At 42.0% G+C, this 24,740-nt stretch overlaps 4 protein-coding genes across 5 annotated transcripts in view; 1 reads left to right on the top strand and 3 right to left on the bottom strand.

Moving 5' to 3' along the window:
* Positions 1 to 3,723, bottom strand: part of zfyve27 (zinc finger, FYVE domain containing 27) — a 14,553-nt gene extending 10,830 nt beyond the window's left edge. The window contains exons 1-5 of the mRNA XM_046048487.1: positions 3,381 to 3,723; positions 2,090 to 2,321; positions 1,894 to 1,964; positions 1,611 to 1,797; positions 424 to 519 (exon numbers count right to left, since the gene is read on the bottom strand). Of these exons, the coding sequence (XP_045904443.1) occupies positions 424 to 519; positions 1,611 to 1,797; positions 1,894 to 1,964; positions 2,090 to 2,319 (584 nt within the window). The 5' untranslated portion in view covers positions 2,320 to 2,321; positions 3,381 to 3,723. The remainder of the gene's footprint in view (positions 1 to 423; positions 520 to 1,610; positions 1,798 to 1,893; positions 1,965 to 2,089; positions 2,322 to 3,380) is intronic.
* A 2,159-nt stretch (positions 3,724 to 5,882) lies between these two features.
* Positions 5,883 to 11,233, bottom strand: si:ch211-284e13.5 (uncharacterized protein LOC793850 homolog). Of its 2 annotated transcripts, XM_046048457.1 has the most exons (4): positions 10,885 to 11,080; positions 9,780 to 10,381; positions 8,982 to 9,305; positions 5,883 to 7,010 (listed from the first exon to the last, which is right to left on the bottom strand). In XM_046048457.1, exons 2-4 carry the CDS (start codon positions 10,354 to 10,356, stop codon positions 6,433 to 6,435), a joined length of 1,479 nt encoding a protein of 492 aa, XP_045904413.1. In that variant the 5' UTR covers positions 10,357 to 10,381; positions 10,885 to 11,080; the 3' UTR covers positions 5,883 to 6,432. The 2 variants fall into 2 exon arrangements, 1 of the variants encoding a protein (XP_045904413.1); XR_006824976.1 differs by lacking the exons at positions 5,883 to 7,010; positions 8,982 to 9,305; positions 9,780 to 10,381 and adding an exon at positions 10,579 to 10,771 and having other exon boundaries at positions 10,885 to 11,233.
* A 1,059-nt stretch (positions 11,234 to 12,292) lies between these two features.
* On the top strand, positions 12,293 to 16,521 carry avpi1 (arginine vasopressin induced 1). Its single transcript, XM_046047903.1, has 3 exons — positions 12,293 to 12,490; positions 13,170 to 13,615; positions 14,989 to 16,521. Exons 1-3 carry the CDS (start codon positions 12,452 to 12,454, stop codon positions 15,188 to 15,190), a joined length of 687 nt encoding a protein of 228 aa, XP_045903859.1. The 5' UTR covers positions 12,293 to 12,451; the 3' UTR covers positions 15,191 to 16,521.
* A 66-nt stretch (positions 16,522 to 16,587) lies between these two features.
* Positions 16,588 to 22,273, bottom strand: pi4k2a (phosphatidylinositol 4-kinase type 2 alpha). Its single transcript, XM_046048108.1, has 9 exons — positions 21,762 to 22,273; positions 20,093 to 20,293; positions 19,869 to 20,000; positions 19,144 to 19,297; positions 18,832 to 18,893; positions 18,607 to 18,706; positions 18,225 to 18,358; positions 17,955 to 18,014; positions 16,588 to 17,831 (listed from the first exon to the last, which is right to left on the bottom strand). Exons 1-9 carry the CDS (start codon positions 22,098 to 22,100, stop codon positions 17,670 to 17,672), a joined length of 1,344 nt encoding a protein of 447 aa, XP_045904064.1. The 5' UTR covers positions 22,101 to 22,273; the 3' UTR covers positions 16,588 to 17,669.
* Between the last annotated feature and the right edge of the window lie 2,467 nt (positions 22,274 to 24,740).

A 24,740-nucleotide genomic window follows, 5' to 3' on the forward strand; every position in this document is an offset into this window, starting at 1 on the left:
GGTCACAGTGGGGAATTGAACCCGAGTCTCTCACGCCAAAGGCATGCATGTGTCTTATCCATTGCATCATCACCACATTGCTTACCAGTATTAGTAAGTCAATGTAAATGTGGCTACTGACAACATCAGCACAGCAATAAAGAATAACCGATATGTTGTGAAGTAGTAACTAACAATACCTTGGCTGTGTGTGTGTGTGTGTTTTTCATGTTTTTATATCCCGGTGGGGACTTTAACCTGAAAACACACCAACCAATGTGGACATAAATTTTGGACCCCACGGGTAGAGACTGTTTTGGGGGTTAAGACTTGGTTTTAGGGGTCAGGTTACCAATGGGTTAAGGTTAATAGGGTTAATGTCAATGAGATGTCCCCAAGGGGGTAGTGGTCCAAACACGTGCATGCCTGACTGTGTATGCAGACCTTGACGACTTGGTGTGATTGTCCCAGTATAGGACCTCGTAAATAGCTTCTGCAGACAGGCAGGCAGAGGACAGCATGTCATCCAGCTGCTTCAACCTGGTGAAAACAAGAAAACATGAGCACACCCACAAACACTAAAAGAACAAAGACCATGTTCAAATGTTACGCATACATATGACCTGTGGGTACAAGCCACAGTTTGTAAACCTATTCCAAAAAGGAAGATTTTCATTATCTGTTAGTCTCTTAATACTTTCTAATTAAATCATAAAATATGTATTTATTTGTATATAAATCATTTTATTATGGTAAAAATAAAGAAAACTAGCAATTGTACCTGTGGCGTTTGTGAGCGTTTGTGAGCTGTAGAGCAATGTTTTGATGATAGGGGACCAAAACAAGTTGTGCTGTTTTCATTTTTTAAGACAGCTTTGCACATGTTTAATGAAGTAGGAAATTAATTAAACAACAATACAAAAACAAGCTAAGGCCTCTAGGATATACATTAATATACGTTTAGGTGAGAAAACAGTGAATGTGAAGAAACTCCATAGAGTACCTTAAGAGTAGCATTTGGGAAGCTGTAACCAACACATGTTTACAAAAGTAACTGTGACGTATACAAAGTGGAGTGGTGTGAACTCAACAAATCTTTTCAAGCAGATTTTGTTTCAGGTCTGGCTTCAATGCAGAAACACCCAAAGACAAGTGCACCCGCACAAGCTCTCATTGCCTATCCACACACACACACACACACACACACACACACACACACACACACACACACACAGAGCTGAAATGATCAGTCAATTAATAGAATATTTGATCAACAGAAGATAAATAAGAAACTATTTTGATAATATATTAATTGTTTTAGTACATTTTAAAAGAAAATTACTATTTCATTACCAAGTTCCAGCTTGTCAAATGTGATGAAGTGTTGTTTTTTTTTATTTTTACGTGGTAGTAAAATGTTTTTTTGGCTTTGGACTGTTGGTCGGACAAAACATTACACTTATGGACATCACCGCTTCAGAAAGATTTAACTGGTATTTATTTATTTTTTACTAAGTTCTGACATTTTATAGCCTTAACAATCAATCGAGAAAATAATCAGAAGATTAACTGATAATGAAAATAACCTGCCCTGCAGCACATAACCCCATCCCCTGCAGTGTATGTCTTACAGTTGTTTGACTTCCAGCATGGCCTCCTGTTTGGTGAGATGCACCGTCTGCCGGTCTCTGCGGTACACAGCGTAGTAGCGCCTCCTCTGGAGCTCAGCGTCTGAGGCTCTGCCCCCACACCTGTCCTGCAGGTAACCCAGGGCAGCAGGCGCCGTCAGTGCCACTACACCCACAGTGAACCAGCCCACTGATACCAGAGAAGCAGACATAAAGTTCATCAATTATTCACGAGGCTTTTCAAACATCAAACAAAAGCCGGATCAATATTAATGCCTCATCTTACCTTCATTAACAGTGCAGAAGAAGACATTGAGGAATACACAGACAAGCAGAGAGCACACGGGCATCTTCCATCTGAGGGATGAAAAAAATAGATGACACTGAATACTAAATATGGCTTCCTGCCATTACTACTTAAGGCCAAAAGCACTTACATGACATGATGCTCAAACAGCCCACAAACAAACACACATACGCACCCGAGCAGGAAGCGCGTCAGCTCCACTGCATCTGCAACCGGTTCTATAAGCAGAGCCATTCTCTTATAGGACACAACCATGTTGAAGAGGTCAAAGTTTGGTGTACTCCGCGGGCTCCCCAACTCAGAGGCATCCGGCGACCCGGGGGTCTCTTTAGATAACATGTGTACTAGCTCTCCCCCCTCCCCTGCACCCTGTGAGGGGTCCTGGGACACGCCGTGCGTCGTCATTCCTGTACAGAGTGAAGAAAAGAAAGCAGGCAGGATTCAGAAGGTGAATTATAAGGCGAAAATCTCATCTTGACTTGCTAATGGCAAAGCCCCCTAAAGGTGATAATCTGAAATAATAAGACCTGCCTTAGAAGTGTCAAAATCTACAGTGCTGAAACAGTGCAAAACATTTTCCATTAGGATTTATAAAGCATGTGTTTATCAGTCTGTGTTGTTTACAATGCTGTAGATACACACTGTATTTTACTGACATCTTACTTACATTTTACTTGAGTGTGCAAAATTGAAATAAAGTGGAAAAACCACACCCACCAGCACATACCTGCATTGTACTGGTGAGGTTTTCCTAGAGCACACTTCTGACCACACCCAACAGAGGTGCAACACAGAAGTGGACAATGTCTAATGCTATTCTTGGTACTGTAAATTATCATGCATTTTTGGAGTATACTCATCATAATTATGCTTACAGTCATATACATATAAAGAATAGTAGCAACAGTAAACTATTTTTGCAAAGGCAAGATCTATAGAAAAGCTTATAGCAGTGTTTTGTGTCCATTATAGCAAAATTAGGAGACCAGATGGCTTACTCAAAAGTAATCTTAAAACAAAGTTATCCTTACAATTATGTGTGAAAGCTCCTGGAAGCGTCACTGAATTAGCAAGAGATTAGTATGGTGTACTTGTCATGTTATGTTACTGTCAACATGATATTTTCTAAGTGATCACACTAACAGGTAACGTTACTTAACGTTGTCTTCAAAAAGCTACTTCAACTTACTCGAGTACTTTGTTCTGAACACAAGCAACCCTAACCTGTAACTACATGAGGGGTTTTCTGAGTGCACTCTATCCCTGTCCATCCTCCTTTTGCAATAATAAATCATTCATCATTCACCGTGAACACGCAAAGGACCACCTCAGCAGCATCACCCTAAATCGGCGCGGTGTTGTGGCCTGTGAGATGCTGTCAAACAGGAGAGTAAACTTGGCTTGCTAACAGAAAGACACTATAGATTTATTATCGAGACAGCCGCCCAGCTAATTGTATAACTTACCCCGAGCTGAGTGTCCAACAACAGCCAACTTGTGAAGCAGCAGCAGCAGCGCCGAAGAGAGTTCAGGCGTAACTAGCGAGTCCCACCGACATCGTCAGCCTGGAGGAAGGAAGAGCCTCCAAATGCACCCGGCCCGGTCAACATAGCAGCTGCCTGCCCTCCTACATGAGCATCCACCTGTCAAAGCGAGACCGTTTATAAAACTAAGCAGTTGTCTGCGGAGAAACGCGACGGGTAAACCAGTTTTGTTTGTCCCAGCTAGCTGCGTTAGCTCCGTGCTTGTCTGACAACGTCCGCTTCCTCATTTAATCCAGGCCGAACAATGGATCACAGAGAAGGAGCTGGTGTCCGATACAACCGATCACAGAGCAGGGCGGTAGGATGCAGAGCGGAACTGACTGAATTTCCTAAAATGTGTAAGCTCATTTTAGTGTTACTATGTTGAAAAATAAACCCAAACGCTTTATGTAAGTCTACTTATAATAATAAAGAAAAGGTTTGTGTGTTTTTTTCAAGTATAATAATAAGGATGACCTTGTTTTCAAAAGAAAGGCTATTATATTTCATATTCCAGAATCAATATATATGCAAATACTTTTGTTAACACTTTACAAAACGGTAGCTACAAAAATTGTGAATAGTTACTAAGGAAGAGTCAGGAACAGATCAGGAATTGGTAGCCTAATTAATGTAGCGTTAACAAGTAGGCTAGTAGGTCTAATGATTAGGCAACTCGCACCATAAAGTAATACATTATAGTCGTCCCTCATTAGTCCATGATTACCTGATCACCCATTACTAAACCCTTTTGTGCCCTGCTCAAATAAAGTACCCAATAAAAGAGCTTCAACACAAATGTTAAGTAGGCTAATGGTCAGATAATCATGAACTACTCAGTATAGCATAGTTTTGTGCCTCTCAGTGGCTGCAGAGTTAATTTGGAACCACTAAAGAAAGCGGTCATTATGATTCACAGATACATGAACTAACCATTATCTATTAATTCATTAATATAGTCTCTCTCAACAGTGTTGTCACATCAGGGGGAATTTAGACATTTTAAAAAGCACACCCACATTACTTCAGAGGACATTACACTGACTTATTTCATTTCCTGAAGACTTCCCTTCAGCCTATAACCACTAGCCTACTTGCTTAACCTTTAGCCTACCTAATCTTAACCACTGGTCTTACATTGCTAACCCTGCATAGTCCAAAAGATTAACTTGACTGATGGAATAAAAATGACCCCACTAACATTTTCTACATGTTTGAAAAATATTTTGCATATCTGTCCCATTGGTATATCTGCCTGTAACTAATATCCTATTTGAACTTTTCTGTGACCCCTCTCTGGCTGCAGAGTAGGCCTACAGGATTTGTGTACTTCGTCCAGTGGTGGACGAAGTACACAAATCCTGTAGGCCTACTTGAGTTCCTGATTAGCTCACACCATAAAAGTATAGTGGTTTTCAATTTCTACTTGAGTAAAAATACAAAAAATACTTAAGTATAAAGGTACTATGAGTATGGTTATGTTTGTCAGGGGACTTGACAAACATACAGTAATTTAATAATAGAGTAGGCAAACTTCCCTATTTATTAAATTATTATATTATTATTTATTACTGTCTGACTCCAAGCACTGAGTTGACATTTTTGAAATCCTGAAAATAGTGAGAAATGCCGTCACAATTATGCAGAGCCCAAATTGTCACCTTAATGCCACCTTAATGTCTTGCTTGCTTTGCGTTTTTGCTTTGTCTAACCAATGGTACAACGCCAAAAGTGAATGTTTGTTTAGTCTCCACAGGAAACTAACGTTTGTTTCAGAAACTAAACAAAGGTGAGGATGCCAACGATGGTTGTTCTGCCTCGGGTGGCTCTAATGACCATAAAGACTGTTGTTACAACATCCAGGAGCACTAACCAACCAGCGGTATCGATCATCTTATAAAGGACCCCACATACATGAAATAGCTGAATTTCCCTACCAGTCAGTCAGAAATAAAGAAGCTTGGATGAGGGACAAAACTTCTTCAGGTATTTTCAACTAAGTCCAGTTTCTCATGATTTTAACCTTCCTTTGACATGACTGTTTAAATGTATTCTAGTCTACTATCTAGGCTATTACTATTCTACTTACCTGTGTCCAATTGATATGTTACTTGCAGATGTGACACCAAAATGTGTGACCTATCAGCTTCTGTGACCCAAATGTGAAGTTAAGTGCCAGAGGCTTTGTTGACATTGTGAAGCAGGTTGCAGTTTGTATAGGTTTAGGCACCAAAATTACATAGTTAGGGTTAGGAAAACACTGTTGTTTGGGTTTTGTGACAGAATCTGATGGAAAAGTTTTGGTTTTACACCAGCAAGGGCGTAGAATTTATGAAATATAACTTGTACCTCTGTCGACCTGATACTGAAATCAAATGAAGCGGCTGTTGTTCATATGGACCTGGTACCATCATGTTAGCTGACATACTTTCTCCACTCTTTGAGCAATTTCCATACTTTTTATTAATCAAACGAAATTATTTTCCATACAGTATAGTTAAAATATTTGTATATATTAGGCACAATAAGGAAAACAAGATTGCCATGAAAAAGATAAAAACTGATTATTTAATAACCATCATAAAACAAGTCAGAAACTGGCACTGAAAGGTTTCACATAGCTACTGTATTTATACATCGTCTTCCTACATGGTTTGTTCGACACTTGACTGGTCCCATAACTTGTTGTGATGCTGCTTTTTGGGTGAGAGCACTTAAAAGCAATACCTGCTATCTCAAAAGGGAAGACCTGGTTGAAAAAGGTGACACAGTACAGACAGGAAAGACCCTGTTATGGAGTGAGCTGAGTTAAGTACACAACATTCCCCAGACTATTTCAGTCAACAGCCTCAGGTCTGACCATCTGGAAAAGCCTGTATACCTTTTTTTTTAAAACATAAAAATTTAAACATTGAGAATTGCATAAAATCAGATGTTTACATCTCACATAAAAAAAATTGGGATCTTGAAGACATTAACACTGCTGAGTCCCACTCTACTGCAGCTGCATGCTGTGTGAACGCTGGTGGAATTTGAGCCCCCCACAGTTTCTGAAAGACTTCCCACACTGTCCGCAGATGTAAGGCTTTTCTCCTGTGTGGATGCGAAAGTGCCTGGTTAATGCCCCAGAGTGACGGAAACACTTGGAGCATACTGAGCAGGTGTACGGCCTCTCTCCTGTGTGGATGCGAAGGTGAGTCTTGAGGTTCTCCATGCGGTTGAACTCTCGGTTGCACTCTGTGCAGCGGAAAGGGCTGCAGCCCGGTGGGTAAAGCTGCAGTCTGGTCCTCTTACTTCCCGCTACAGGCTGTTGGCAACACTGCTGGAGCTTCTGCTGGCACTGGCCGTAGTGCCGCCGCAGCAAGCTGGGCAGGTGGAACGTCTGACCACAGGACTTGCAGGCATAGATGTTGGTGAAGGTGTTGCCGAGGTTGCGGCTGGCCCGTACGTGGACTCCGTAAACCTGTGGAGGGGTTTCTGGGATGGGAGCTGGTTCAGCTGGCTGGAAGATGTTTGGGAACTCTGAGGAGAGAGACGGAAGATCTGCGCGTGGTGGGAGGTTGGAAGGATGACCTATAGAAAAGAAAAGGCAACAACAAAAAAAAAATAAAAAAGATTCACATGTGGTGTTAAAGTGAAGGACATTTTAAGTTATCCAACTTTTTAAGTTACAGAAAATCTATGTCAAAATGGCAGCAACTTGTGTAGGCTTAAATCAGTCATAACACAGCAAATATTTACATCCAGTAAATATACTGGCCATCGTATTTAAAGCTTTTCAAATGATTTGATAGCATTTAAAATGTTGAGAATACATCAGTTTATTAATGGACACCAATTCCTCAAACACCTCACTAGCACCTGACAAGACCTTTACAGTCTGACCAACCGCCGACATTACACCTACAATTTCCACAGATTTAATTGGTTACACAGTGGTGTAGGCAATTCATTTAGGTATAATGTTAACATGATCACCCGTGCCACACCTATGTTACACCAATACTACACCTTACATAACTAAATTAACTTATCACATATAGATAACAGGTGTGGTGTTGAATGGAGCTGTAATGGTCAGGTACGCTGCACTATCGAGCAACGCCTGCCAGTACACCTAACATTTGGGAAAGTTCTACCTACATGTAGAGGTATGTGTGGCGCTGTCACCTCTAGTGTGGTGCATCAGTGCGGGAATGGACTTAACCTGATGCTGGCAGGTGCAAAGTACTATGTCACCACACCTGATGTGACACCTAATCGGCCTTATCCACAGAGAGAGAAAGAGTTTGACCCTTCATTAGGTCATTATTGCAAATTGCTTTTATTGTGTAATATATAAGAGTATGTAAGTAAAGTATAATGGCTTTGCTGCTAGCTAGCTAGTAAAAATGATGTAGTTCTTTTTTGACCTAGTAGAGTGTAGGCTACCATATGATCACTTTTTCATGCTCAGGACTGGAGTTCAGTTCGTTATGAGCAAAATGATACATAAAAAGAATGACAGTGGTTTATTCTACTGCTCCAGATGCGCTGCACCAACAGATGAATGCTTAAAATATAAATCATTAATTTCAATTTAACACTACCACCAAAATCGACACAGAATTAACGTTTAATGTGATTAAAGCAGGAAAGTCAGTAAATCAGTTTGCACAGATCTATGAATGAATGTGTGCAGTTCTTACAGTATCTGCTGTCCACAGCTGCTTTATACTGTATGAAAAGCTTCTCATTCAGTTTAATAAATCCCTGCAGCATCTGAAGGCAGCAGGACTGATGGGTTCATAAATCCTATGCCAATATGATGTAGTACCGTGCCAGAGCATCGTACCATTACATGCGGCCGTTCACTGCGTTTACTTCATTAAACTCCTGCATATTACACAATAAAAGCAACATATTTGCAATAATGACACAGGCGGCTGAACAAACAGTCAACCTCTTTTTCTCTCTCTCTCTCAAACAGCCTAGAAGACTGCATGAATAGTGTTAGATGTCGCATCAGGTGTGGCGACACGTGCCTCTACATGTCAATACAACTTTTCTATTTTCTATATACTTCAAGTGGTAGGTGTAGGACAGATGTTGCTGGATCGTGCAGCACACCTGACCATTGTAGCCTCACTCAACAACAAAACCTGCTTCTACACCCAACAAGGTTAGATGGACTGCAAGTTAAGCAGGCAGGCATCAGCACCTGAATGTGAAAAGATGATACATGTCACATGCTGATTACATACTGGTTGTAGAACTGATCAATACGACAAAGGCTATCAAAAGAAAGGAACTATGCTGAATTAGGTTTAAATGGACATTTGATCAAATTAGACATTAGCAGAGATATATTACTACTTACTTACAATTCCAGCAGCCTAAATCAGAGTTTCTCAGACATATGGGGAAACACTGCATACTTAGGATGTACAGACACTAAATAACATAACACTGTAAATAAATCTAAATAGTTATCCCCATGTAATCTGTTGCTATAACAGGGACATGTTTGCAGATGTTTCAGACGCTCATTGTTTTCCTTCTTACCCTGAGTCAGCCCGGTGCAGGACAGAGTGTCTGAGTCTTGGCTCTGAATATCCAGCACTTGTGGTTTCCACTCCTCCAGCATGTTGGATTGGACTGCCGACATACACTCCGGGCTAAAGTCCTCCAATTTGATCGAGTCTAAACAGCAAGCTGGATCATCGCTCTCCTCTTCTGGCTTCTCCTGCTTTACTGTAAGCTGCTCTAAAATGTCATCTCCATTGGGAAGGGGTGGCGAGTTGCGGCGTTGAGCTGCCAGGTTTCGATTTGGCTGGTTAATGCTCTCTACCCTCACCACACAAACACGGGAAATGTCTTCACTGACTTCTGTAAGCAAAAGATCACAGGGTGCATGCAGTGAGCAAGGAATCATTAGATAGTTGTCTATTTTATTTACAATAGGCCTATCCTTTCTACAGATAAATGAGCAAGTCTCCTGTGAACTCCTTTTAAGTGGAAAGTGCTGAGTTTGGCCGCTCCACTCAAACTGAACACCCCCTAAAAACATTTGTATTTATATGGTGTACAAATATTTAGTTTAAGGATTAAAAACAGAATTTGACCTGCTGTAATAGGCCAGTGGTGATACTAAAGTGTTGCTGATAAAGTAGCAAGTGTTTGTCACTGCAATTTCACACTCATGAGTCTGCAAAATGTGTGAAAACTGCCAGCACCACATATGAACATGCAGTTTGTGCACACTTTGACCATTTGAGCCAAGTGTATTAAGCTCTACTTTTGAGAGGAGTCACGATAGGAAGATTGTGATCAAACAAAATATAAATTTTAAAAGTGCTATACCTTTAATCAAATCACAAGCAACTGCATATCCCTGGTTTCTCTCTGGGTCTGAAGCTGCACCACTGACATACTGCGTCTTTACATGCTCGCCTGATCTCTGCTCCTCATTTCTGCCCACAGGTTTATGCTGGGGGTCAGGAGGCTGGTCTGCACGGCTGTGACCTGCAGGAGGAGTGTCACCTCTGAGCCCCGCGCAACCTTGTCCATTGCCCACTCTGTGATTTGGGCTTTTTTGATGGGATTTAAGGTGAGGCGGTTGGCCTGCATGGCTGGTAGCATTCAGGTGTAGCTTTGTAGGAGGAGGGCTGCCACTTCGGTCCTCCCTGCGCGCACAGTCCAGCAGGGCTTCAGCTCTCTGCAGTTTTTGTTGGAGGGACTCGTTCTCTCGTCGCATCTCTTCATACACGTCTCCCGTCGCTTGACCCACCAGCTTAGTCACCTCTCGAACTGCGATCTCCACGGCCACTTCAAACGCCCCATGGATCGCTGCAACGAGCTCCTCTTGCAGAGACAGCGCAGCCTCGGTTGGGTTTGTCACAGACAGGCGCGGTTTGGTGTCAGCGGGCTGCGGCTTCATGGTGCATTCAAATGCACTTTTAGCTCTGTAGAATGATTAGGCAATATAAATACACCCACTACGTACAACAGTTATGGATGCCCTGTGGGATACAGCCTGTTTATAAGCAAAGCGAGAGGTTTCACTTCCGCCGACAGCTTCTGACACCTACTGGTGTAGTGGCTAAACTGCACCAGTGAAAAAAACCAAACAAAAAAAAAAAAAAAACCCGACAAAGCGAAATTGAGATAGTCACATTTATTAAGTTAACACGTCCAAAAGCTTCAAATGGCACTTATAAAAGCAGGCATGCTAACAAGTTTAAACAATGGCTCATCCATCAGTCACGGTTTTTATAATCGTGTAAGTGGGCAAGAATCCAACAAGCAGGTCCGAGGACACCCAGGGCCATCAAAGTCAGCACGAGCACAGATTCCTGCAGGACAGAGCCAGGTCATTTCAGTTATGAAATGAGTTGTCACTAACATTTTGAGAGCATCTTCCAGCCACTGCCAAATAAAACTTAACAGGGCTCGTTTGGAAACTTACAGCTGGGCCCACGTTATCTTTAGGTGGCTTGCCTTGGATAGAACCTGCTCGTTGTTGAATCATTACACCCGTCCTGGGAGAAGAAGCCCGTCGAACCCGCAGGAGTCCAGCAAAGCGCCCACACATGTTTGGCTTTTAACGAAAGAGGCTTCTGAGACCTTGGGGGCGCTTAAAAGTAGCTGCCCTACTACTACACACCTGCTAATTAATTGGACTGATTTTAATCAGACTGCCCTCACGTGCTTTGGGGAAAACCAAGCTTTGACGAGTTCAGGGTCCATGTGTGAAGTTCTGTGACAGTTCTTATCATCAGCATTTTTCTTTGAGATACATATGTTCTAGTTTCTTGTTCATGATGTGATACAATACTTTAGTCCATACAATGTAAAAAAATAATAAAGAGAAATAATTGTCAACAAAATAATAACTTTATGAGTAGGCGACCTGGTAATTAAAATTGATGATTGTTTTGTAGTTTCATGAAAGCACTCTCCCTCACAGAGAGAGGCAGCTCTTTCGCCAGTTTGCAAATGCTTCTTTCAGCATGACAGAGGTCAGACAAAACATCCACAGAAGCACAAGGTTGTCTTATTACCTTGCATCAGTAAAGCTTCTCCCCTCAGTGTCACAGACTGAGAGAGAGAGCTCCAAATAGATTTTCTAAAAATTATGACTCCTTTCAAACTTGAAAAATTTAAATCATAATAAATTAATTCAAATACATCAGACTCTGCCAGTATAATTTGATATTTTATTCACATTTTAATTAATCATTTGCTGTAGATGTGGCTAGAAACTACATTCAGCTCAGGCTGCAGTCTGACTACCACAAAAACACACAGAGCCTCTTCTACAGTCCATTGGCCTGACCCCACCACAGATGGTAGGAAAAGGGCGCCATTTGGTGGCCAATCGTTACACAGAAAGATACATTCATACCTGATTGAATCTATTTATCATTCATATACTGTATTTACACTGACAACCCAGAGAGGATAGGCTAATTTAGGGGCCTTTTCTAAGAGGATGGTGGCCTTTTCTAAGAGGATGGTGTAAAGGCCTCAGCTCATTCTGACGTGTGAATTATTTTCCAGCAGACCTCAGGATTCTCCTGAAGTTACAGTGAGAGCTGCTACTGGTAGTTACAGTGCAGACTTAAGTCCAGACAAAAATAGCACAGGTATCAAATTTTTGTTGTTGTAGAAGCAATGCAGGTTGGTGCTGTGTTTTTATTGTGTTTGTTCAAATGTGTTAACCAATCAGTCAATCAATCAACCACTAATACAGTGCCTCTTATAGCTTAAAACCAGAGTATCAGTATGATAAATAGCAGGAGCCCATAATGCCTCCTTTCTGTCCTGGACTTGCTTTTGACTGTTTTTCTCCCCCTTTCTTTCCAACCAGCTCTTGCTTTGAGGTAAGCACTTCGGCACTGACGTAATTCGTGGATTACTCTTTGATTATTCCTTTGCGTTCTCCTGCAGCAAGTGGGTCGGCTCGGCATTAGCAGGTGTGAAGGTTGTAGTCTGGAAGCTGGTTAATCAGGTTGTCTGTCTGCCTGTGGTGCATGGTTAGAGTTTGTCTCATTCAAACTACAGAGGGTAAGGTAAGCACTCTCCTCCTACTATATTCTGTGTTTAAAATCATTTTGAGGTTTTTAACCAACATATTTTTCTTGCTGTAGTAGACAGCTGTGAACAGTATCAGTCAGGATACTTTTTATAGAATTAATTTAATTGAATGTGAATATGTTAAGGGGAAATTACAGGAGAAAGAGCTGGAGCTATTGGCTATTTCAATATAAAAATACTAGCATAAACATATGAAGCATAAGAATTTCATGACACCAGCATCAGGCCGAAATAATAAGTCGATTACTCAATTAGTCAATTGACAAAAAATTATTCCGCATCTCTTTTGATAATTGTAATTGTAATTGTCTTTATCTACCATGATATTAGATTAGATTTATTTGGGTTTTGGACTGTTGGTACGACAACACTAGCAAATTGATTCTTAACTTGGGATTTGGACAATTATGGTGGACATTTTTCACTGACCTTTTATAGCCCAAATGATTTATAAAGAAAATAACTTAGTTTATAATGAAAATTATCCTTAACAGCAGCGATTAGTTTGTCATCAATCAACACATAGGAAAGGCTTAGATTATTTGTTTGTTTGCTTTTGAAGTATGTCTGCTGGCAGGAAGCTTGAGCTTTACTTATGGCTGTGATCTCTTTAGTTTGACCAATCTGTTCTCTTTACTTCATCCCCCTTTTCAGCTTACCTTACCTTCCCCCCTTAATATTGTCCTCCTGTCCTTATATCACCACCTGGAAGCCATCCACCCTCGCAACATGGCAGAGGCCCCAGCATCCACCTCCTCTGAGGAAGGTCTGCCTGTGCAGTGGAAACTTTCCAATCGACGCAACAGGAAGCCAGGATGCTCCAACATCTTTACAGGGGTCAACCTGCAGCAGCTGCACAGGCTGTTCAGAACAGCAGGAGACAGAGACGCTGAACATCGGGCGAAGCTAGTGTGGCGAGGGATGGATGCAGATATCGAGGGAGCAGAGGAGGTGAAGGAGGAGGAAGGGGAGGAGAAACAGGACGAGGCAGGGCTGGCCCATGCCTTGGTGGGGCTCCGAGTCCGAGCAAGGAATAAAGCAGGTATCAGAGTGGTTGGACACAGAGACCACAGTTGGCTCAGAGGATCAGGATATCTCAGGTAAGTGTCAAACAGCCAGAGGCCAGCTAAAAGTAAAGAATGGATGTGAAAAGTGTTATGTAAATGAGGAGATAAAAGAAAAAGGAGTGAAAAATTCTCTTAATCCCTCGGAGTAATTCTCTGTTCCCCCCTAACTTCATCAACAATATTGTCATCTTATATTTGTACAATCAGTTAAACTTGTAAATATTCATGGTCCTGTCTAACTTGAGTCCACACTCCCTCTGCATATTGAAATGCATTGTATAAACTGTCATATGCCTAACAAACTCAGCATGACCTCACAAGACTGTGTCCTCCTCTCTCTGCATACCACTAGACACACACACACACACACACACACACACACACACACACACTCACACACACACACACACACACACTGTCATGCTGACATTCCTCGCTGAGACTAAATTAAATTTGTTGCAGGAGTGAATGAAGTGCCACAGAAAGGTAAAATGGTGGTGTGAGTCTACAGGGCGTTGTAGTAATAAAATGGTGTCTTGCAACATTTTTTTGGCCAAGCTAGCGGCATGGCTCTAAAAATTGAAATATTAGTCAGTGTGATCCATTCCGAAATATCTCAGCAGCTACTGGATGGCTTATCATAAACAAATACCTGCAAAACTAAATACATTTCAATCAGCCTCAGCTGTGCTTTATGTCTATTGCTTATTAGCAGATGTTAGCATTCTCACACTCTCAACTTTATAACATCAAATCTGTTCAACATCAGCATTTTAATATTGTTAATGTGAAAACGTTAGAATGCTGACGTTAGCTCAAGCATCGCTGTGGCTTAGTAACCTACAGCCTCAGAGCTGCTAGCATGGCTGTAGATTTTTGGTCTTGTTGTCTGCATCTTTTTCAATTCCGCAATTCTAGAGTAGCAGTACTATACCTTGTTAAAGTTATTACCATTTACATGTGCTGTATATGTAAGATCATGGCTGCATTATAATCAGAGGCTTCTGGATGCATCATCAGTGATTTACTTTATACCATGGAAACTACATTTTACAGAATAATTTTACCCCCAGGTCGATTTAGTAGCAGTTGTGGAGGTTTCGATCATCCTGAATGATCTTCATCAGTGATCTTGGAATCATTGGGTGTTTGAACATCACCCCCCCCACCTCCAAGCAACCAAGCAGAAGTTGACAAGACCTCAGCTTGTGTCCAGCTGGCGAGCTAGCTACTTCCCTATGGTTCTTGTGCTTGTTAGATATTCATTAGGTCCAAGGTTTATGATTTACACAACCCAAACTCACACAAGTCAACAAAGTATTATGTAACTATGTGCTCTAAGTATAATATTTACAGTAGGCTTGTAAAATTTCAACTAAACCCGGAGTTACATCTCTGTCTTCCAGGATTGAGGAGCCATTATCCAGCTACACTGTTGAGGATGAAGAGCATAACATACCACCCAGTCCGGAAGAATTTTTACTAGCAACTGTGAAAGACATCCCAGAGAACCAAAATCCCTTCAAACCCTCCTCATGGCGGTTGGATTTGGCAAGACAGGAGTGTGCCAGACACTCTGAGCGCTACCTTCACCGCATCCTCCACTAAAAACAGACTTGGATGTGGAACAATAAAAGATGCAATTAAGCTGTCTGCATGAAAGGACATACTGTATTACTACTGTTAGCAATTTCTGCTAACATGTAGTCTACATGTAAGACCCCAGCATAGAGAATACCAGTGAACTATAACTATTACTCCAACTATAGGAAATTCAAATGCATATCTGTTCCCACACATGGCTTTTGCAGGAGACGGACAAGAACAGGCTGTTGGGTAAGGCCTGAAAGGAATTTCCGATGTATGAGTACACGCATTTTTGAAGGAGAACCAGGGACACAGGCTAGCTGGACAGCTGGCCAGAGAACTTGTGATACTGTATATTATCATGGTAAATGGGGGAGGATATTGTGACACTGCAATAAGTGTAAAATTTTCAAAAGTACTTTTAACAGCATGTCTAGCATAAGATGTTTTAAAAATGCCATCAATCACATTCTTTTAAACTCTGTATTAGCTGGTTTTCTGGTCACTTTGTGGCAGTGGAAAAAAGCGGTAAACAGAAAACTGACTTTAAAGTTATGGCGAACTTGTTACCGAACGGTTACACATCCAGCAGATACACAGCAACATTATCATTCATTCAAAATTGTGCTTCTGGCCACCCGGTAAATGTACATCCAATATTCACACTCCTTTTAGCTGTTTATTATCTCTACCACCTGAGGGAAATATCTGGCTCTTGCTCTGCTAAGTGCTCCACTATGTTCATCAGCTAGTTACTAACTGTGTCCACTATTTGGCACTGAGCAGGTAGTGTACAGTGGGTTTTAGAGCTTTTTCACTGAAAACAGCTGCATGCTGAAAACCAAAACAGTGAAATTGCTGTAAAATCAAAACAATGAGCTGAATGAGACTAAAATGCTCTATAAAGCTGAGGAGAACTAAAGAGTGACATTTCTCTGTAGGTTCATCACTACAAGCAGCTCCTTTTACATTACACATGGTCATTTGATCCATTTTTAATAAAATTAATTAAAGCAGCTTTAAAGACATGATTTGATGGACCATTAACACATAATTGTCAAACTATCACAGTTCCAAAATGCCCCGCAGTTGTAATTCACAATTCCATTGTGTGTTTTTGCCGTCTCTTGTATCGTTTTATGTTATGTCTCATTAATGTCTGTCCATGTTCTTATTTTCATACCCTTTATTCGAGTGTATCCCTCCCTTCAACAGGATGTTATCCTCTTGGTAGGCTGTGGTTGTAAATTCAAATTTTGTTCTTAACTAACTTGCCTGGTTAAATAAAAAATAAAATAAAATTATACCCAGTGTACATCAACAGAATACAATAATGCACTGGAGATCTGTGATTGTTTCTTTTTTTGTAGTGTGACTGCCTGACTGTAAACCTTTCTCATTCACAAACACACAAGTCATTTGTATTAATGGAATATGTTTTAATTATAATCTATCATTAAATATTACATACAAATTATACAGTGCATTGTCACAATACATTTCATATCAGTTCAGTACAGCAGGACGTTACTTTGTTGTTTACTTAGGTCCACCCCACGAGCCAGAAAATGAACAGAAATCAACATGGCCGAGACGACCAGGAGCTTGTGGACTGGGAGTGGATCCCAGGACCCCCCCTCTGCCTGCTTGCAGATGGGATAATTTTGTCTTGTTCAATGGTTTAACTCATCAGTGAAAGAAGAAAAATTAGTTGAGACAGTCTTACTTATCTCAGCTTAACAAACAGTTCGTTTCTTTAACCAAAAGTGCCTCTGCTTTCCAACATCTCCCCAGATGACTTGTAGATCCTAATCTAAACAGTTAGGAGGCGCAATGAGTGAAACCAGTTCACATGGCTTGTGTTCACTGTGTAAAGACAAACACACCACTAAGTGCCCAGTTCCCCATTCTTTAAGACCGAACCACAATGCACACTTCTCTCATTTGTTAAAAAAGAAAATACTGGTCTTAACTAGTGGCACCACTGCTTTCAACAGCCCAGGGATTTTAACTGCATGGGAGGGGAATATGCAGATGGATATTAAAAAGGCAGAGAAGGTATGAAGAAGAAATAAACATGGAATGCAACACCCCCCGTCCAAAAACAAAAGTATGTATGAGAGGCTTTTGACTGGCATGCCTGTGTGTGAGCAAACATTAAGTGCACCCAGAAGTCCAAAAGAAAAGTCTAACATCTCACTCAAATCTTTCTCTCTCTCGCAGGAAGGTAGTCTTCATCGTTTAGGCATTGACTCCTCGTTGACATTCACACAAGGCACAGAAGCAAACAGGGAAGATATGCTATGACATTCTTCCTCTTTTGTCTTCATCTCTCCACCCACTCTTTGTAACCAAAATATCCACAAGGAGAGGAGGGGAGGGTGTTGATTATTCCCAGTTCCAGGACAGAAACGTGCGACCTCCAAGTGCGCCACTCCTCGCTCCTTTCTTCGCTCCAAGCTTCCTGCTGTTCCTCCTCTTCCTGCTCAGTGAACCGTTCCTACCACCAGGTGAAGAAAGGTCTTCTGCTCTGGAAACTCTGTGTGTAGGACTCACTGTTGGCTCTCTGAGGTGCTCGGGCTGTTTCAACTATTACCGGGGGCATCTGGACCAGCTGCAGGGGTGTTTTACCGTCCTTCAGGGCTTGGCACAGGTTCAGGATCTTGGGATGAAAAGGAGAAAGAAAAGGCGGAACAGTAAGTTGCATATCAAACTGATGAAAAAGAGTGAACCTTTCTTACTTTCTTTAGATTTTGCTGTTTAGAGAAGAGAGGAGAAAACTCACCTGCCCCCTTAATACAGCTACTTGTTTGTGAAACTGTCCTCTGTCGAAACCAGGGTCTTTCTGTGAGACACAGTAGACAGTACACGTATGTTACACATGATGTTCACAGCCACTGAACGGAGTCATCCTCCTCTCCATCTTGCATTTTCCCTTATTTTCATTCCTAGGTCAGATTATCACATTCCACTCATTTACATAATTACTTCACTTCATTGAAATTACCTCACTTCATTCTGCATTGTTCTGCATACTGCAAACATCCCTTCATACCTTGAATAATTCATACAAGTCCTCTTCCAGGTCTTTGATGAAATTTGGGTCAGAGAGTTTGGGCAGGACCAGCTCTCGGATTTCCTGGGAGAAGGGAACCTTGGCTTGGGAAAGCCACGCCCAGTAGAATGGGTCTGGTGATTGAAAACTTTGTCTTAATGATTAAGTTTGCTACTTGTAAAGAGCTGGAAAGTTAATAACACAGTGACAATCCATCTTTATATATGTGTGTGTGTGTGTGTGTGTGTGTGTGTGTGTGTGTGTGTGGTAATAGAGGTATAGAGAAAGGTTCATATATATGCTGTTTCTTCATAAGCATGAACTGCATCCTGCCAAGGGTGAGCAGTGATGGGTTAAAAACAATGTCAATGCAGGTGCTTACAGGCTCTCCACGAGTCGGGGTGTTTGAGGGGGAAGGCGAGACCATTGTCTATAGCTGCCAGCTTGATGATGGGATCCTTTACTACCACCCAGTCTGTGTCCTACAGCAATAAGGATATAGGTATAAATGAACACATATTCAGCCCTTGGGATCAGCATTTAAAAAAAAAAAATGAATGTCAAGACTCTGTGTCTGTAAGAGTGTGTGTTGTCTTTGTGTTCTCACCCTATTCCCAACAGGGTCCATGGGACAGTCATACTTCAACAACCAGTTGTCGTTTCCCCTGTCTACAAACCACCACCCCCCCCCCAAAAAAGAGACTCAAATTCAAACCATTTCATTGTCTGTGACAAGCACATGAATTTCATTCAGCAATGCTGTCAGATAAAACCTGCCATGGAGGAATTCAGGAATGTGACTGAATGTATAACAACATCTTGATAACAATATATACTCTAATGAAGAAGTTCACTTTGCAGAAAAAATTGCCCATAATGATGATCCAGCCCTGACAGTGCCGACAGGGTGACTACATGCCTGTGTTTCTGATGATGTAATCGAGGACTACGAGCCGCTCAAACTGCAGCTGGAGCTGACGATTGGTGTTTTCAGGTAAAGGCTCCGCTTCAAACCTCCGCAGCCAGAAATCTGCATCCTTGTAGCCATCAACAAAGAGCTGGAAGGAACCAACCTAGTGGAATAACGACATCAGGGTATTGTAATGCCATTTGCCTTAATGCACTCAACTGAGTTAAAGGAAAAAATCCACCCTAAAACCCCTTCATACAAAATTAGATTTTGTTGCTTAGCTGTGTCTTCTTTTGACTGAAAGCCCCAGCTTGTGTTTTTTTTTTTTTTTTTAAACTGTTGTTAAGTTCAAAAATGAACTTTGAACCTTGGTGTATTTTCATGTGGGCCAAAGGCCACACATAGACATTGTGACAGCAGATCCGTCTGTTGCTGTAGCAGCTAAAATGAAACTTGATACCAGAAATTAATTATCAACATTAAATATCACAATTAATGTCAATTACTGGCAACAAGTATATACAAAAATCAAGAATTAAGTGAAGTAAAAGAAGATAATACAGATAATAATTCTAGATTTTACTTACTTACGTATTACAACTTGTAACAGGTTAAATTTCAAGCCTTTTGAGGATGACATTTTCCTTCACTGGTCACTGGACAAACAGTGCCCATTTGGTCAATACAGAAATTCACCAAAATCACCTGTGTAATGAAACAATTCATCAGCTTACCTTTGGTGGCAGTCCAATCCTGTGGAAGCGCTGGCCCACTTTAGGCACCTTCTCCAGGGCTAGCCTCTTTCCTCGAGATTTCACCCTGTCTATGGCACTGTAGTTGAATGTTTCACTCGCCAGGTACACCACCTATAGTGCAGAAGATTGATTAGAGAGAGGGAGTATTTCACAAATGGTTTGTTGCTTTTATAAAGCGTAGGCAGCACAGTATATGGCTATACCTTGGTCCTGGGAACGATGTTGAGCTCCAGTTTCTGATCAACCAGGCTGGCCCCGGCCTCCGAGAGATAACCCTGGTTCAGGACCAAACAGTCGCGGCCAAAGCAGCAGGGACAACACAGTTTTTGGAGCCACTTGGTCCACTTGGGGTTCAGCTGGCCATATGGCTCTTCATTCTTAGGTTTGAACACACCAATGATTTTCTGTAAGGGGCAGAGTGGGGAAAATGAGAAGGAAAAGCAGGGAACAACAATCAGGAAAGAGAGAGCAGACAGCAGTAGTGGTTCAAAATTAAACATTTTATTCAGTGAAAACTTGTCCCTATTGCAATCCAGTGTAACTGATATGAACTGAAGTTATCCACAGCCACGGTGCTCTATAAAGTACAACTACAGATTGTCTATAAAGTATTTCGTGAGCAAAAGATAGATTTTGGGTGCAGTGTCACTTTAAAGTTGCATATAGAAAATCACATGTTGCATTAGCCTAGTGTGACACACACACACACACACACACACACACACACACCGATTTCAACATGAAACCTTGTCATCGAAAAGAATTATATCCTCACAGAGAGCTGGCACATGACTATGAAGCACACTAGTGACTAACTAAAGGAACTGGAGAGGTGGAGGGGAGAGGGTCAATGCATAGAAACTTTAGGTCTAGAATACTTATTTCTGTTTTGTGAGCTTTTAGTGAGGCACATACACGGCCCAGACTATCTTATCTTGAACAGACTGAAAAAAACAACACGTGAAATGTGTGAGGATCTGGCCAGAAAACCTAAAGATACACTTCCAATTTTTCTTTATTTTTACATGGACTGAACAAAACACACACACTATAGATTGGGCTGTAGTGGGAGGCCAGTGTCTGTGAGTTGCTCAAGACTTTTACTGCTGGGCTCCAGTAGTGGTGATAAAAGTTTACTGTCATTAATCCGGCACGATTAGAAAGAGTCAAGAGACGTTGTCACAGGTGACAAATGGGGGAAAAATGCTCTATAATGGTCCACACTTGCACAAACAAATTGTGACAGCAGGTCGGAGGTGGACCTTCACAGACTACCTGCCTCAGCAGAGGGATCGGAGATGATGAACACCTGCCAGCATAGCCGCAGTCACATTGATGATAAAGGTGTTTTAGGGGGAGCTAAGCACCCAGATCAAGATGTTGAAAAATACTTTAATGTAAATGTTGATTATGTTTTCAGTAAATACATGAAAATTCTTTATCTATTTAAATCTGGCAGGGGTCACCAACATGGCCATTAAACTACCAAGAAAGCCACAGAACCAGGTGTTGTGCCTTGTGTGTATGTTTTAATCTACGAAACATACTGACCAAAGATGCGTTTCCACACTGGTAGACAATGAAGTTGTATTCTTTTCTTTTTCTATTCTAAGAAATGTTTGTATATTAGTCAAAACTGTATAAAAAGTAGTGTAGTGTAGTGTGTATAGTGTAGTTTAATGTTGTGTTTGCATGTCCTGCAGCCCATTTGCCTAGTCATCACAGGCTGGTTTGAAGAGGCCTTGCCTAGAAGCGACTCACAACAGTCCGGCAGTCCTTGCATCACACACACACTTCATATATCACAGATCAGTAATGAAAGGACCAACGGCTGCTAATCAGAAGCTGCACTTTAACAGCTTCTCTTCTTACCCCATGTGAGTCTTTGACAAAATAGCTTCCACTGGATCCTTGGTAGATCCTCTCCGGGTAGATCCCCTCCTCTATGGCTCGCTCGGCCTTTCGGATGATGTCTCTGAACTCGGGATCCTCCGGGAACTCGTTCCTGTGCGGCTCCCGCGGTGAGCTCCCACGGTCCCGGTCCAGAAGCGGCTGTCTCTCCCGGCTTCGACCCGGACTGCCAGCCGGGATACGCACCACCGAGCCCGGTGTGCTTCCAAACGTGCCTCGGGGGCTTGTGGGCTCCGTGGGACCGTAGCCGAAATCACCGGAGTCCCGGAGCGGAGAGACAAGCGGACTCGTCTCGTCCATGATTTTGGACGAGGAGTTCTTTTAATTCCTGGAGAAAGCGAAGAGAGAAAAAAGGACGAAATAGAAGAGGGACAGAAAGCGGGACGGTTGTTTTGTTGGCTAGTACTGAAGCTGGCTAACAAGGAAACACGGGAAAAAAGACACATCAGATGACTGTCATTTTCCGGAAAGAGGCGGGATCAGTTGAGTGTTTTGATCTTTAACCAATTAGCGATCAAATGCCCCTGTCAACAACCTAATCTCTAGCGCTGATTGGACACACTCATTCCGCTCACGAAAGGCACGTGAGATCATAGTTAACCCAATCAATTACCTTCATATAAAGAAAAGCCTTTGATGAAAACGCCAGCCTCATTACGGGACTGAGGAAAATGTTTAACTTTCAGTTATCAGACGGGGTAATCTCGACAGATTACTTGACCTGAGGGGATATACAAAAAACAAATTCTACTCTAAAGTGTGTTTACATCCTACACAAAATAAACCAAAACAATTAAATTTTATTAATATAAGTGATTTTACTTATCAAGGCATGTCAAATTCAAGATTCAGTGGACCAATATGCAGGAAATAGTGCACATGTGTACATACTTTATCTTTGATGGTGTCATTGATCAATGAATGAACTAAATTTGTTCACTTTTATCCCTTTGTCCCAGGCCAAGTTAATCATCTCTTCACTCATTGGCAACCAACAACATCAACCTAAACAGCTTTTTTCCACTATCAACCGCCTACTCTGCCCACCTGACCCTCCTCAACCATCTGACACTGCTGGCATCCAGGTTCCTGGAATACTTCCAGAAAAAGGTAGAAACCATCCACCAGCAACTCCAGCTCATCCCACCCAACCACACTACCGCTACTGGACATAAACTCTTCAACTGTCTCCACACCGCAGGACTGCCTCTCCTCTTTCTCCCCGCTTAATACAGCTCAAGTTCTTGAGCTAGTGTCAAAAGCTAAGGCCATGACCAGCAAACAGGATCCAATGCCAACTGCCTTGGTCAAGGCATGTCTTCCAACTCTGGGTCCCACACTGGTCAGCATCATCAACACCTCGCTGTCTTCTGGGGTGGTCCCAACCAGTTTTATAACTGCAGCAGTGATCCCTACACTCAAAAAACCTGGCCTGGACCCAGATGATCCAAACCACTACCGCCCAACCTCCAACCTACCTTTTATATGCAAGTTATTGGAAAGAGCTGTGGCTGCCCAACTCAACCATGATATGCTACATCACAACTTCTACGAGCCATTTCAATCTGGCTTCAGGACACATCATAGCACAGAAACGGCCCTCATCAAAATCACAAATGACCTTCTCATAGCAGCTAACTCTGGCCATGTCAGCATCTTAATTCTTCTCAACCTCTCTGCAGCCTTCGGTACAGTCTCCCACTCCATTCTTCTCACTCGCCTCTCTGAACTCATTGGCCTCACTGGTACGGTGTATTCCTGGTTTCAATCCTACCTCACCAACAGGCAACAATTCATCACCCTTAAGGGCATCTGCTCTGAACTGGTGCCAGTCTCACACACAAAAACACTACTAAAACTGCCTTTTACTATCTTAAGAACATCTCCAGACTCCGACAGTGCCTCTTCAACTCTGTAGCTGAGACCCTCATCCACTCCTTCATCACCTCCCGACTCGACTATTGTAATGGTATCCTGTTCGGTCTGCCCAGCAAGGCTACTGACAGACTCCAGTATGTCCAGAACTCTGCGGCTAGGATGCTCACCCACATAAAACCTGGACTTCACATCACTCCCATCCTGAAGAAGCTCCACTGGCTGCCAGTTAAGTCCCGGATCAAATATAAAATCCTCCTACTGACATACAAATCTCTCCATGGACTTGCACCTCAGTACCTCACAGATCTACTCCATCCCTACACTTGGTCCCTGCGGTCCTCTGACATGGACCTGCTTGCTGTCCCTAATTCCAGGCTCCGGACATTTGGTGACAGAGCTTTGTGAGTGCACTATCACTCTGGAATAAGCTTCATTTTGCCATCAGCTCTGCCTCCTCTAGAATAACCTTTAAAACCCTGCTTAAAAAATACCTCTTCCCCCCCCCCCCCCTTTTGTTTGTTAATCGTCCTTGGGTTTGTGAAAGGCGCTATATAAATCAAAGTTATTATTATTATTATTCAAGATCAGACTGCCATTGAGCAATGGACACTATTTTGACAAAGGCACATTCAATTTAAACATTCTTCAGCAGATAACATTCCCGTCATGGATTGTGGACTCTTGACCACTTGTTATGCTGCTAAAATGCTGAATGGCAAACTCTGACTACCCCTTCCACTGGAAGGTCAAAAGTCAGGAATGCCAATATCTGAAGCTCTCTGAATTTTTTGTCATACTCAAGCAACACTTCAGCAGAGCAGATTCTGGTTTGAATGAGGGACTGGGGAAGGATGTTCACCCACATACTGCCACACCCCAGTGCAACCAATGTAAACTTGGGCTACTAGTAATAGTAATAGTCAGAGTTTGTCATAGCTGGGGAAGTCCAAGTCACGTCCCAAGTCCATGAGGTCCTCATAAGTCCTCATGAGCAAACTGCAATTTAAAAGCCACCAGTCTTTCCTGTGTCTAATCATTTCTGTTAAATTACACCTCATTTAC

The sequence above is a fragment of the Micropterus dolomieu genome, linkage group LG04, assembly GCF_021292245.1.
Source record: "Micropterus dolomieu isolate WLL.071019.BEF.003 ecotype Adirondacks linkage group LG04, ASM2129224v1, whole genome shotgun sequence".
Taxonomy (NCBI): Eukaryota; Metazoa; Chordata; class Actinopteri; order Centrarchiformes; family Centrarchidae; genus Micropterus; species Micropterus dolomieu.